This window comes from Silurus aristotelis (genome assembly GCF_946808225.1).
Source record: "Silurus aristotelis genome assembly, chromosome: 27".
Classification (NCBI taxonomy): Eukaryota; Metazoa; Chordata; class Actinopteri; order Siluriformes; family Siluridae; genus Silurus; species Silurus aristotelis.
In genome coordinates, this window is record NC_139600.1 from 16,877,137 (window position 1) to 16,892,136 (window position 15,000).

Here is a 15,000-nt window from a genome sequence, read left to right on the forward strand (position 1 = left end):
CATAATCTAAAAAAAAAATCCAGAAATCACAATATATGATTTTTTAACTATTTATTTGTATGATACAGCTGCAAATAAGTATTTGAACACCTGAGAAAGTCAATGTTAATATTTGGTACAGGAGCCTTTGTTTGCAATTACAGAGGTCAAACGTTTCCTGTAGTTTTTCACCAGGTTTGCACACACTGCAGGAGGGATTTTGGCCCACTCCTCCACACAGATCTTCTCTAGATCAGTCAGGTTTCTGGCCTGTCGCTGAGAAACACTGAGTTTGAGCTCCCTCCAAAGATTCTCTATTGGGTTTAGGTCTGGAGACTGGCTAGGCCATGCCAGAACCTTGATATGCTTCTTACAGAGCCACTCCTTGGGTATCCTGGCTGTGTGCTTCGGGTCATTGTCATGTTGGAAGACCCAGCCTCGACCCATCTACAATGCTCTAACTGAGGGAAGGAGGTTTGGTCCCCAAAATCTCGCATTAATTCTCTCCTTAATACAGTGCAGTTGCCCTGTCCCATGTGCAGAAAACACCCCCAAAAAGCATGATGCTACCACCCCCATGCTTCACAGAAGAAATGGTGTTCTTGGGATGGTACTCATCATTCTTCTTCCTCCAAACACGTTTAATGGAATTATGACCCAAAAGTTATATTTTGGTCTCATCTGACCACATGACTTTCTCCCATGACTCCTCTGGATCATCCAAATGGTCATTGGCAAACTTAAGACGTGCCTGGACATGTGCTGGTTTAAGCAGGGGAACCTTCCGTGCCATGCATGATTTCAAACCATGACGTCTTAGTGTATTACCAACAGTAACCTTGGAAACGGTGGTCCCAGCTCTTTTCAGGTCATTGACCAGCTCCTCCCGTGTAGTTCTGGGCTGATTTCTCACCTTCCTTAGGATCATTGAGACCCACGAGGTGAGATCTTGCATGAAGCCCCAGTCCGAGGGAGATTGACAGTCATGTTTAGCTTCTTCCATTTTCTAATGATTGCTCCAACAGTGGACCTTTTTTCACCAAGCTGCTTGGCAATTTCCCTGTAGCCCTTTCCAGCCTTGTGGAGGTGTACAATTTTGTCTCTAGTGTCTTTGGACAGCTCTTTGGTCTTGGCCATGTTAGTAGTTGGATTCTTACTGATTGTATGGGGTGGACAGGTGTCTTTATGCAGCTAACGACCTCAAACAGGTGCATCTAATTTAGGATAATAAATGTAGTGGAGGTGGAGATTTTAAAGGCAGACTAACAGGTCTTTGAGGGTCAGAATTCTAGCTGATAGACAGGTGTTCAAATACTTATTTGCAGCTGTATCATACAAATAAAAAGTTTAAAAATCATATATTGTGATTTCTGGATTTTTTTTTTAGATTATGTCTCTCACAGTGGACATGCACCTACGATGACAATTTCAGACCCCTCCATGATTTCTAAGTGGGAGAACTTGCAAAATAGCGGCGTGTTCAAATACTTATTTTCCTCACTGTATATTTCAACAGCACCTCCTAGTGGTCTACACACATAATTAACATTAAACACTGTTCAATAACAAACAGTGGAACATTCTGTTAAAAGTGCTTTCCTTCACTCCTTCACTTTCCTTCACTCCTTCACTTTCCTTCACTCCTTCTCACAAAAAAACTGAATGATCAATTAACTGGTTTCAATCCAGTCATCTTTCTAAGCGTTATAAACTTCTCTTTACACAGTCCTTTGGTGATCATGTCGAATTCCTTCATTATCTAAGAAATTTTGAAACCCTGATGATGTATATTTTCCACCACTGTCTGTATGTAAGACTTTCAGCTGTCCTGCAGTAGATCTTTCTGCCATTGCTTTCCATTCTGAAAAACTTCACCTTTCTGTTAAAGTTCTTACACCCACACGTATTTTCAGCAAACAGCAAACTCCTGAGTTGGATTGATACCATCCTGCGGATCTGCCACACGCAGTTACACGTTTGCTGGCGGTCTGCCACAGTGTCAACCACATGCACAGAGGCAGTTAGCAGATTGGGGAACTAATGTGCCAACTATTCAGTTCTGTTTTTGTGTTGTTGTTGTTGTTGTTGTTGTTGTTGTTGTTGTTAGCCCACTGGACTTCACAAGCTCTCTGGAGAACAGATGGTCCTACGCTTTCGCTTTTGCTGCCATGACACCACTGATATTCAGTCTGTTCTTTGGTTTCACCAAGCCATTTAAATTCACATTGCCCCAATACCTACAAGGTACAACATACAACACACTGTACTACACACTACAGCATCGATTAACTACTACACACATCAACACACTGTACTACACACACTACAGCATCGATTAACTACTACACACATCAACACACTGTACTACACACACTACAGCATCGATTAACTACTACACACATCAACACACTGTACTACACACACTACAGCATCGATTAACTACTACACACATACAAAACACTGTACTACACACACTACAGCATCGAATAACTACTACACACATCAACACACTGTACTACACACACTACAGCATTGATTAACTACTACACACATACAACACACTGTACTACAGACACTACAGCATCGAATAACAATACTACACACATCAACACACTGTACTACACACACTACAGCATCAAATAACTACTACACACATCAACACTCTGTACTACACACACTACAGCATCAAATAACAATACTACACACATCAACACACTGTACTACACACACTACAGCATCGAATAACTACTACACACATCAACACACTACTACACACACTACAGCATCGAATAACTACTACACACATAAACACACTGTACTACACACTACAGCATCGAATAACTACTACACACATCAACACTCTGTACTACACACACTACAGCATCAAATAACAATACTACACACATCAACACACTGTACTACACACACTACAGCATCAAATAACAATACTACACACATCAACACACTGTACTACACACACTACAGCATCAAATAACAATACTACACACATCAACACTCTGTACTACACACTACAGCATCGAATAACTACTACACACATCAACACACTGTACTACACACACTACAGCATCGAATAACTACTACACACATCAACACACTGTTCTACACACACTACAGCATCGAATAACTACTACACACATCAACACTCTGTACTACACACTACAGCATCGAATAACTTCTACACACATCAACACTCTGTACTACACACACTACAGCATCAAATAACAATACTACACACATAAACACACTGTTCTACACACACTACAGCATCGAATAACTACTACACACATCAACACACTGTTCTACACACACTACAGCATCGAATAACTACTAAACACATCAACACACTACTACACACTACAGCATCGAATAACTTCTACACACATCAACACTCTGTACTACACACACTACAGCATCAAATAACAATACTACACACATAAACACACTGTACTACACACACTACAGCATCAAATAACAATACTACACACATAAACACACTGTACTACACACACTACAGCATCGAATAACTACTACACACATCAACACTCTGTACTACACACACTACAGCATCGAATAACTACTACACACATCAACACACTGTACTACACACACTACAGCATCGAATAACTACTACACACATCAACACACTGTACTACACACACTACAGCATCGAATAACTACTAAACACATCAACACACTACTACACACTACAGCATCGAATAACTTCTACACACATCAACACTCTGTACTACACACACTACAGCATCAAATAACAATACTACACACATAAACACACTGTACTACACACACTACAGCATCGAATAACTACTACACACATCAACACTCTGTACTACACACACTACAGCATCGAATAACTACTACACACATCAACACACTGTGCTACACACACTACAGCATTGAATAACTACTACACACATCAACACACTGTTCTACACACACTACAGCATCGAATAACTACTAAACACATCAACACACTACTACACACTACAGCATCGAATAACTTCTACACACATCAACACTCTGTACTACACACACTACAGCATCAAATAACAATACTACACACATCAACACACTGTACTACACACACTACAGCATCGAATAACTACTACACACATCAACACTCTGTACTACACACACTACAGCATCGAATAACTACTACACACATCAACACACTGTGCTACACACACTACAGCATTGAATAACTACTACACACATCAACACACTGTTCTACACACACTACAGCATCGAATAACTACTAAACACATCAACACACTACTACACACTACAGCATCGAATAACTTCTACACACATCAACACTCTGTACTACACACACTACAGCATCAAATAACAATACTACACACATCAACACACTGTACTACACACACTACAGCATCGAATACCTACTACACACATCAACACTCTGTACTACACACACTACAGCATCAAATAACAATACTACACACATCAACACACTGTACTACACACACTACAGCATCGAATACCTACTACACACATCAACACTCTGTACTACACACACTACAGCATCAAATAACAATACTACACACATCAACACACTGTACTACACACACTACAGCATCGAATAACTACTAAACACATCAACACACTACTACACACTACAGCATCGAATAACTTCTACACACATCAACACTCTGTACTACACACACTACAGCATCAAATAACAATACTACACACATCAACACACTGTACTACACACACTACAGCATCGAATACCTACTACACACATCAACACTCTGTACTACACACACTACAGCATCAAATAACAATACTACACACATCAACACACTGTACTACACACACTACAGCATCGAATAACTACTACACACATCAACAAACTGTACTACACACACTACAGCATCGAATAACTGCTACACACATCAACACACTGTACTACAGACACTACAGCATCGAATAACAATACTACACACATCAACACACTGTACTACACACACTACAGCATCGAATAACTACTACACACATCAACAAACTGTACTACACACACTACAGCATCGAATAACTGCTACACACATCAACACACTGTACTACAGACACTACAGCATCAAATAACAATACTACACACATCAACACACTGTACTACACACACTACAGCATCAAATAACTACTACACACATCAACACTCTGTACTACACACACTACAGCATCAAATAACAATACTACACACATCAACACACTGTACTACACACACTACAGCATCGAATAACAATACTACACACATCAACACTACTACACACACTACAGCATCAAATAACAATACTACACACATCAACACTGTACTACACACACTACAGCATCGAATAACAATACTACACACATCAACACACTGTACTACACACTACAGCATCAAATAACAATACTACACACATCAACACACTGTACTACACACACTACAGCATCGAATAACTACTACACACATCAACACTCTGTACTACACACTACAGCATCGAATAACTACTACACACATCAACACACTACTACACACACTACCGCATCGAATAACAATACTACACACATCAACACACTGTACTACACACACTACAGCATCGAATAACTATGACACACATCAACACACTGTACTACACACACTACAGCATCGAATAACTACTACACACATCAACACACTACTACACACACTACAGCATCGAATAACTACTACACACATAAACACACTGTACTACACACACTACAGCATCGAATAACTACTACACAAATCAACACACTGTACTACACACACTACAGCATCGAATAACTACTACACACAAACAACACACTGTACTACACACACTACAGCATCAATTAACTACTACACACAAACAACACACTGTACTACACACTACAGCATCGATTAACTACTACACACATACAACACACTGTATTACACAGTACAGCATCGATTAACTACTACACACATCAACACACTGTACTACACACACTACAGCATCGATTAACTACTACACACATACAACACACTGTACTACACACTACAGCATCGAATAACTACTACACACATAAACACACTGTACTACACACACTACAGCATCGAATAACTACTACACACATCAACACACTGTACTACACACACCACAGCATCGAACAACTACTACACACATCAACACACTACTACACACACTACAGCATCGAATAACTACTACACACATCGACACACTGTACTACACACACTACAGCATCGAATAACAATGCTACACACATCAACACACTACTACACACACTACAGCATTGAATAACAATACTACACACATACAACACACTGTACTACACACTACAGCATCCATTAACTACTACACACATCAACACATTGTACTACACACACTACAGCATCGATTAACTACTACACACATACAACACACTGTACTACACACACTACAGCATCGATTAACTACTACACACATACAACACACTGTACTACACACACTACAGCATCAATTAACTACTACACACATACAACACTCTGTACTACACACACTACAGCATCGAATAACTACTACACACATCAACACACTGTACTACACACACTACAGCATCGATTAACTACTACACACATTAACACACTGTACTACACACACTACAGCATCGAACAACTACTACACACATCAACACACTACTACACACACTACAGCATCGAATAACTACTACACACATCGACACACTGTACTACACACACTACAGCATCAAATAACAATGCTACACACATCAACACACTACTACACACACTACAGCATTGAATAACAATACTACACACATACAACACACTGTACTACACACTACAGCATCCATTAACTACTACACACATCAACACATTGTACTACACACACTACAGCATCGATTAACTACTACACACATACAACACACTGTACTACACACTACAGCATCGAATAACTACTACACACATCAACACACTGTACTACACACACTACAGCATCGATTAACTACTACACACATCAACACACTGTACTACACACACTACAGCATCGAATAACTACTACACACATCAACACACTGTACTACACACACTACAGCATCGAACAACTACTACACACATCAACACACTGTACTACACACACTACAGCATCGAATAACTACTACACACAACACACTACTACACACACTACAGCATCGAATAACTACTACACACATCGACACACTGTACTACACACACTACAGCATTGAATAACAATGCTACACACATCAACACACTACTACACACACTACAGCATCGAATAACTACTGCACACATCAACACACTGTACTACACACACTACAGCATTGAATAACAATGCTACACACATCAACACACTAATACACACACTACAGCATTGAACAACTACTGCACACATCAACACACTGTACTACACACACTACAGCATCGAATAACTACTACACACATAAACACACTGTACTACACACACTACAGCATCGAATAACTACTACACAAATCAACACTCTGTACTACACACACTACAGCATCGAATAACTACTACACACATCAACACACTGTACTAGACACACTACAGCATCGAATAACTACTACACACATCAACACACTGTACTACACTCACTACAGCATCGATTAACTACTACACACAAACAACACACTGTACTACACACACTACAGCATCAATTAACTACTACACACAAACAACACACTGTACTACACACTACAGCATCGATTAACTACTACACACATACAACACACTGTATTACACAGTACAGCATTGATTAACTACTACACACATCAACACACTGTACTACACACACTACAGCATCGATTAACTACTACACACATCAACACATTGTACTACACACACTACAGCATCGAATAACTACTACACACATCAACACACTGTACTACACACACTACAGCATCGAACAACTACTACACACATCAACACACTACTACACACACTACAGCATCGAATAACTACTACACACATCGACACACTGTACTACACACACTACAGCATCGAATAACAATGCTACACACATCAACACACTACTACACACACTACAGCATTGAATAACAATACTACACACATACAACACACTGTACTACACACTACAGCATCCATTAACTACTACACACATCAACACATTGTACTACACACACTACAGCATCGATTAACTACTACACACATACAACACACTGTACTACACACTACAGCATCGAATAACTACTACACACATCAACACACTGTACTACACACACTACAGCATCGATTAACTACTACACACATCAACACACTGTACTACACACACTACAGCATTGAATAACTACTACACACATCAACACACTGTACTACACACACTACAGCATCGAACAACTACTACACACATCAACACACTGTACTACACACACTACAGCATCGAATAACTACTACACACAACACACTACTACACACACTACAGCATCGAATAACTACTACACACATCGACACACTGTACTACACACACTACAGCATTGAATAACAATGCTACACACATCAACACACTGTACTACACACACTACAGCATCGAATAACTACTACACACATCAACACACTGTACTACACACACTACAGCATCGAATAACTACTACACACATCAACACACTGTACTACACACACTACAGCATCGAATAACTACTACACACATCAACACACTACCACACACACTACAGCATCGAATAACTACTACACACATCAACACACTGTCTACACACACTACAGCATCGAATAACTACTACACACATCAACACACTACCACACACACTACAGCATCGAATAACTACTACACACATCAACACACTGTCTACACACACTACAGCATCGAATAACTTCTACACACATCAACACAATTAACATTTTGTAGAACTTTTTATAGCTATATAATTTTATATTGATATAATTTCAATGTATTGACCATCTGTATAGTTTAGTGTAGACAAATGCAAATCTGAGTAATCTAATATGTGTGTGTGTGTGTGTGTGTGTGTGTGTGTGTGTGTGTGTGTGTGTGTATTTCTTAGTGTTTGTGTACTTCGTAGCAGCTTTTGAGGTGGGCTTCATCTGCATGCCAATTTTTGCCTGTCTTTCAACATCACACCATTTGCTTGGAGGGTTTCTGGGTCTGCTCTATTCACTCGCCTGGTATACACACACACACACACACACACACACACACACACACACACACACACACACACACACACACACACTGTATGCTATATGCTTTTTATTTATTAACTTCCTACTGCCATTTATATAACTGTGTGTGTGTGTGTGTGTGTGTGTGTGTGTGTGTGTGTAGGTTCATTGTGCAGCTGTGGATCTCAATCTGGTGTCCTTCAGGAGATGACAAAGAAAGCTTTGTTGGCTTTGCTATGCAGTATGAGTGGGTGAGAAACATACCTACTGAGCAGATCCATTTACACTGAAATGTTGGGGTCATGACCTTAATTATCTACGTGTGTGTGTGTGTGTGTGTGTGTGTGTGTGTGTGTGTGTGTGTGTGTGTGTGTGTGTGTGTGTGTGTGCCAGTTATTTGACATTCCACATTTACTGTCTTTGGGGTTCCTACTGTTCCGGTTTACCTTTATGATAGTGAAGGATCTCCAGATTCGCCTGAAGAAATGCAGCAAACAGGTCTCACACACACACACACACACACACACACACACACACACACACACACACACACACACACACACACACACACACAGACACACACACACACACAGACTTATCCTTATATACATTAAACTGTAACCCTGAACATAGCCTCAGTCTCAGTATAAAAATATTCCTGGTGTCGTCTGTCTCTGCTGAAAAATATTCAGGTTTGCTGTGAGTGAAAGCTAATGTCTTTAGAAGAATGTATTTATTAATACAAATATATTAAGAAAATATCAGTAAAATTAACACAAATCTTTAAGGAAACCCAAACTTTATTGTACAAACATAGAAAAAGCCACCATTTATCTCCTCTACTGATGCAACCAGTCCAATAAAACCTGAACCAGGAGAAAGCTGTTTCCTTCATTTACAGATCTACAGCATTAACTCCTCTGTCTAGTACGATGTTTTTATCGTTGGCATTAAACCTGCATAAATGTCAAGACCCACAGGCAAGAAGAGGCATCTCAGATCAGCACAGTGTTCAGTCACCGCTTTAACCAGCTCTTTTTCACTACTGTGATGAGGCTGAAACTCTGACTGGAAGTTTTGGAGAAGGTGATTTTTGGGAATCTCTTAATCGAACACTAATTTAAGATTCAATTCTGACCTATAGTCCGACAAAATCATTACTTTTGGTAGCAGTTTTTAAAGAAAATTTGGATTATTTTGTAAAACAGGTCTTGCTATCATCTTTAATAAACCTTATACCAACTCTGTCTTCCTCTTAAAGACAGAACACTTACAGATATAAATAGAAAACTGTAGTTTAAACCAGACCAAACCTGACCTGACATGACATGATCAGACCTGACCGGACCGGACCAGACCGGACCTTACCTGACCTGACCAGACTAGACCAGATCAAACCTGACCAGACCGGAAAAGACCAGACCAGACCGTACCGGACCTGACCGGACCAGACCTGACCTGACCTGACCAGACCAGACCAGCTTAGACCAGACCACACCAGACCTGACCAGACCAGCTTAGACCAGACCAGACCGGACCGGACCAGACCAGACCAGACCAGACCAGACCAGACCACCAGCTATAACATGTAAAAAAGGAAGGATATTTTCTAATATAATTATTGACACATTTAATTGGAAAAAGGATGATAATGTAATTGAAGTGTGTGTCATAAACTGTGTGTGTGTGTGTGTGTGTGTGTGTGTGTGTGTGTGTGTGTGTGTGTGTGTGATTTATCTCCTGCAGAATAAAGTAAAGAAACATCACTACAGATATGTACAGAGATTACTCACACATCCTCCTGAAGTGTATGTACCCTCACTGATTTCCTCGAATCCAGTGTTCTGTAGTGTTTAAAGACTATAATCACACTCTTGATGTCACACAGATGAGGATGAGGTTCTGCTTTTGAGTCTGGTTCCGCTCAAGGTTTCTTCCTCATAACATTTTAATGGAGTTTTTCATTGCCACAGTCGCCCCAGTCTTCATCATTGTCAGGTGCAAAGAACGTACTGGAAACCAAGTGAATTCAATGACGGCCTTTTAATGAGAAACAAAAGGGCAAGGCAGAAAGCACGAAACGAAATAGCACCCAACTAGGGTAAACTGAACCAGGAGAAAAACTGTGGCAGAGTGGCACTGTTGATTTCTGCTGCTTTGAGACAATGTCTGTTGTGAAAAGCGCTATACAAATAAACTTGACTTGATTTGACTTGACAGAACTCAAATATGGACTGGAAAAAATTATTGGCACCTTGTCAAACTTGTAAGAACTAAAAGTTTGTTTAAGCCTGTGACGCTCCTGTAATGTGTGTTTAAACACACCTGAGGTGAGAAACGGGTGTGGGCAGTAGAGTGATCACACCTGCAACCAGTTAACATGGAGAAACCTTCACTCAACCTTTGTGTTGTGTCACATTGAGCATGGAGAAAAGAAAGAAGTGTAAAGAGTGTCTGTGGATTTGAGAGAGAAATTGTGGAAAAAACATGGACAATCTAAAGGCTACACTTCCATCTCCAGACGTTCCTGTGTCCACTGTGTGCAATATCATCAAGAGGTTTACAGCCCATGGCACTGTAGCGAACCTCCCTGGACCTGGACAGAAGAGCAAAATTAATGAGAAATTACAATGCAGGATTGTTCAAATGATGGATAAAGAACCCAGATTAACTTCCAAACAAATTCAAGCTGATCTGCAGACACGGGGTACAACAGAGTCAACTCACACTATCTGTCTCTGTCTGAATGAAAAGAGACGCTATGGTAGGAGACCCAGGAGGACACCACTGCTGACACATAAAAAAGCAAGACTGGAGTTTACCAAAACTTATGTGACAAAACCACAATCCTTCCAGGAGAACGTACTGTGGAGAGATAAGACAAAAGTAGAGCTTTTTGGTAAAGTACATCATGGCACTGTTTACAGAAAAAAGAAATGCGGCCTTCAAAGAAAAGAACAAAGCCCCCACAATCAAACATGGTGAAGGTTCAAAGATGTTTTGGTGTCACTTTGCTGCTTCTGGCACTGGATGTTAGAAAGCTGCGTCTCCACCAGAGGTCATGGGTGTTCCAGCAGGACAATGACCCGAAACACACTTCCAAAAGCACTCAGAAAGTGGTTACAAACAAAGCGTTGCAGCGTTCTGAAAGATCTAAATCCAGATCTGAATCCCATAGAACACCTGTGGAAAGATCTCAAAACAGCAGTTGGCAGAGGGAATCCTTCAAATCTGAATGACCTCCAGCAGTGTGCAAAAGAAGCACGGTCCAAAATTCCAGTAGAGAGAAACTCATTCATGCTCACGGGAAGTGACTGATTTCAGTTATTTTTTTCAAAGGGGGTGCTGCCAAATATTAAGTAAAGGGTGCCATTTATTTTGTCCAGTGAATATTTTGGGTTCTGTGTGGCATTGTGAAATCAGTTTTGTTGTTTGTTTTTTTGTGTAGTTCCAATGCAAACAAAAAAATGTTAAAGGTGCCAATATTTTTGACCATGATAATATTGAGCTGAAAACAAGAACCTGATAAACGGGAAAAAGAAAACACACACACACACACACACACACACACACACACACACACACACACACACACACATAGTGTAACCCTTGTTTTCTATGGCAGGTCTGTGAAGAAGAGCTGGTTCCAGAAGAATGTGTATGAATGGGATCCGTATTTCAAATTCCCGAACAGGATCATCGCCACCGTCGTGCTCTCGTTTCTTGGTATCTACATGGTACGTGTGTGTGTGTGTGTGTGTGTGTGTGTGTGTGTGTGTGTGTGTGTGTGTGTGTGAATAATACATTAAACCCGTGTTTTCTTGCTGTAGATTGTGTTGACTGAGCAAATCATTTCTTCATGGTTAATCATGACTTTATATGGACCATGGAGGAGCTCCATCAACATCTTTGTAAACGAGTCATCCTGGATCCTACACCTGGACTGTGGAACATGTGAGAGCTCAGTCCTTTTATTCATCTGATTATTAAACATGACATGTGGAAGGTGATGTCTTTTTCTTCTTCTCTCAGATACCTGGTACATCACATCTGCATGTGCCATGCTGTCATCTGTGATTCACGTCAGTCACGTGTTGATGTATTATAGGTATGTAGAACACTGGAACACGTTTGAATTTTGTTCTGCTACATATTATTTTGCCCACGAGGAATAAGGAGCACTGAACAACACCCTAATAGAGTGCAATGACCTGCAAATCTCATAAACCTTATTTTAAGGAAAAGATCACGTCATTTTGAATTTGATGCTGCAGCACGTCTCAATAAGAGAACGAGGGAAACAAACGTCTGTCATTAAAATTAAACAGTTGAAGAAAAATTTTAGGAACTAATGAGGTGAATTTAAAGCAGGTTGGTAAGATGATTGGGTATAAACAGTGTACTTACAGAAGCAGAGTCTCCTCCAGAATCATTGTTTGTGAACACAGTTTACCATGTCATCCACAAACGCAGGTTAAATCTATATGATGCAAAGAAGTAGTCATATGTGAACATGATCCAGAAATTCCTCCATCCTCTTTTTGCCAAATCATATTTAAAATGTACTGAGGTAACTTTTGGTACGTTTTGGAAACCATGGACACCACGTCCTCTGGACTAAAGAGGAGAGGGACCATCTGGCTGGTTATCAGTGCTCAGTTCAAAAAGCTGCATCTCTGATGGTATGGTGGTGCATTAGTGCCTATGGAATGGGCAGCTTGCACATCTGGAAAGGTTCCATAAATGCTGAACAATATACACAGGTTTTATAACAACAACTGCTTTCATTCCAAAATAAGTATTTTTCCGGGAAGTCTTGCGTATTTGAGCGAGATAATGCTAACTGCATACTGCATCATAACTAACTGCATACTGCATCTATTACAACAGCATGACATTGTAGTAGAAGAGTCCAGGTGCTGAAGTGACGTGTCTGCAGTCTAGACCTTTCACTATACGGGCATTGTAGAATAAAAAACAAACAAAAACACAACAAAGGAAACCCAGACCTGTTGAACAGCTAGAATTATGTATCAGACAGAAGATGTGAGCCGCACAGAAACGTGGCCCTGTAACAACTTTTTTGAGACGTGTTACAGCCATCAAATGTTATTTTTTCCTTAAAATGGTCTACATTCTCAGTTGGAACATTGAATATGTTTTTATTTTTGTTTTACTGTGAATAGAATGTGGTTTTATGAGATTTGCAAATCATTGCATTCTGTTTCAATTTATATTTTACACAGTGTCCCAATGTTTTTGGAAATTAGGATTGTAGTATCTGAAGTTTCCAAATGTTCAAAAGTGCATCTTCATTTCATTCCATCTGAACAGGAAGCACATTAAATCACTGTGGGCTGGAGACAAAAAATACCTGGCAAAGAAATGCAATCTGAGACCTGCTGTTAGTGTGGTGAGTGTGTGCAGGAAAACCTCAAGAACCACGTCCTGACAGCTTATCAACATAACTTCTTCTTCTAGATGGATTAATCACAGGTGCATAAACTAAGAAAACAAGTTGAAGAGTTCACTCAGAACTGAACTTGACACTCTTAAGTCTCTTAGGTCTTTGCTGGATCTCAGCTACTTCTGGTCTTTGGCTGGAGCAATGAGGAGTTAAGGAGTTCAGCTCTGTAGCATCTAAAGTGGGTGAGCCAGGCATGTCACTTGGTCAGGGTGGTGGTGAGTCTGCAGTCGCTCCCAGTGGGTTCAAACAGGTGCACAATTTAACCATCTTTAAAGAAAGTGCAGTTCCATCATGCACCACATGCTCATGTAAACCTAG

The 15,000-nt window shown here is 40.1% G+C and overlaps 1 protein-coding gene across 1 annotated transcript in view; it reads left to right on the forward strand.

Moving 5' to 3' along the window:
• The window catches only part of LOC310721475 (stimulated by retinoic acid gene 6 protein-like), a 28,430-nt gene that overhangs the window by 3,849 nt on the left and 9,581 nt on the right, over window positions 1-15,000 (forward strand). Inside the window, exons 4-12 of the mRNA XM_083533195.1 lie at window positions 2,087-2,223; window positions 9,098-9,218; window positions 9,379-9,466; window positions 9,609-9,713; window positions 10,962-11,023; window positions 12,841-12,952; window positions 13,046-13,169; window positions 13,248-13,323; window positions 14,550-14,628. Coding sequence (XP_083389321.1) covers window positions 2,087-2,223; window positions 9,098-9,218; window positions 9,379-9,466; window positions 9,609-9,713; window positions 10,962-11,023; window positions 12,841-12,952; window positions 13,046-13,169; window positions 13,248-13,323; window positions 14,550-14,628 — 904 coding nt within the window. The remainder of the gene's footprint in view (window positions 1-2,086; window positions 2,224-9,097; window positions 9,219-9,378; window positions 9,467-9,608; window positions 9,714-10,961; window positions 11,024-12,840; window positions 12,953-13,045; window positions 13,170-13,247; window positions 13,324-14,549; window positions 14,629-15,000) is intronic.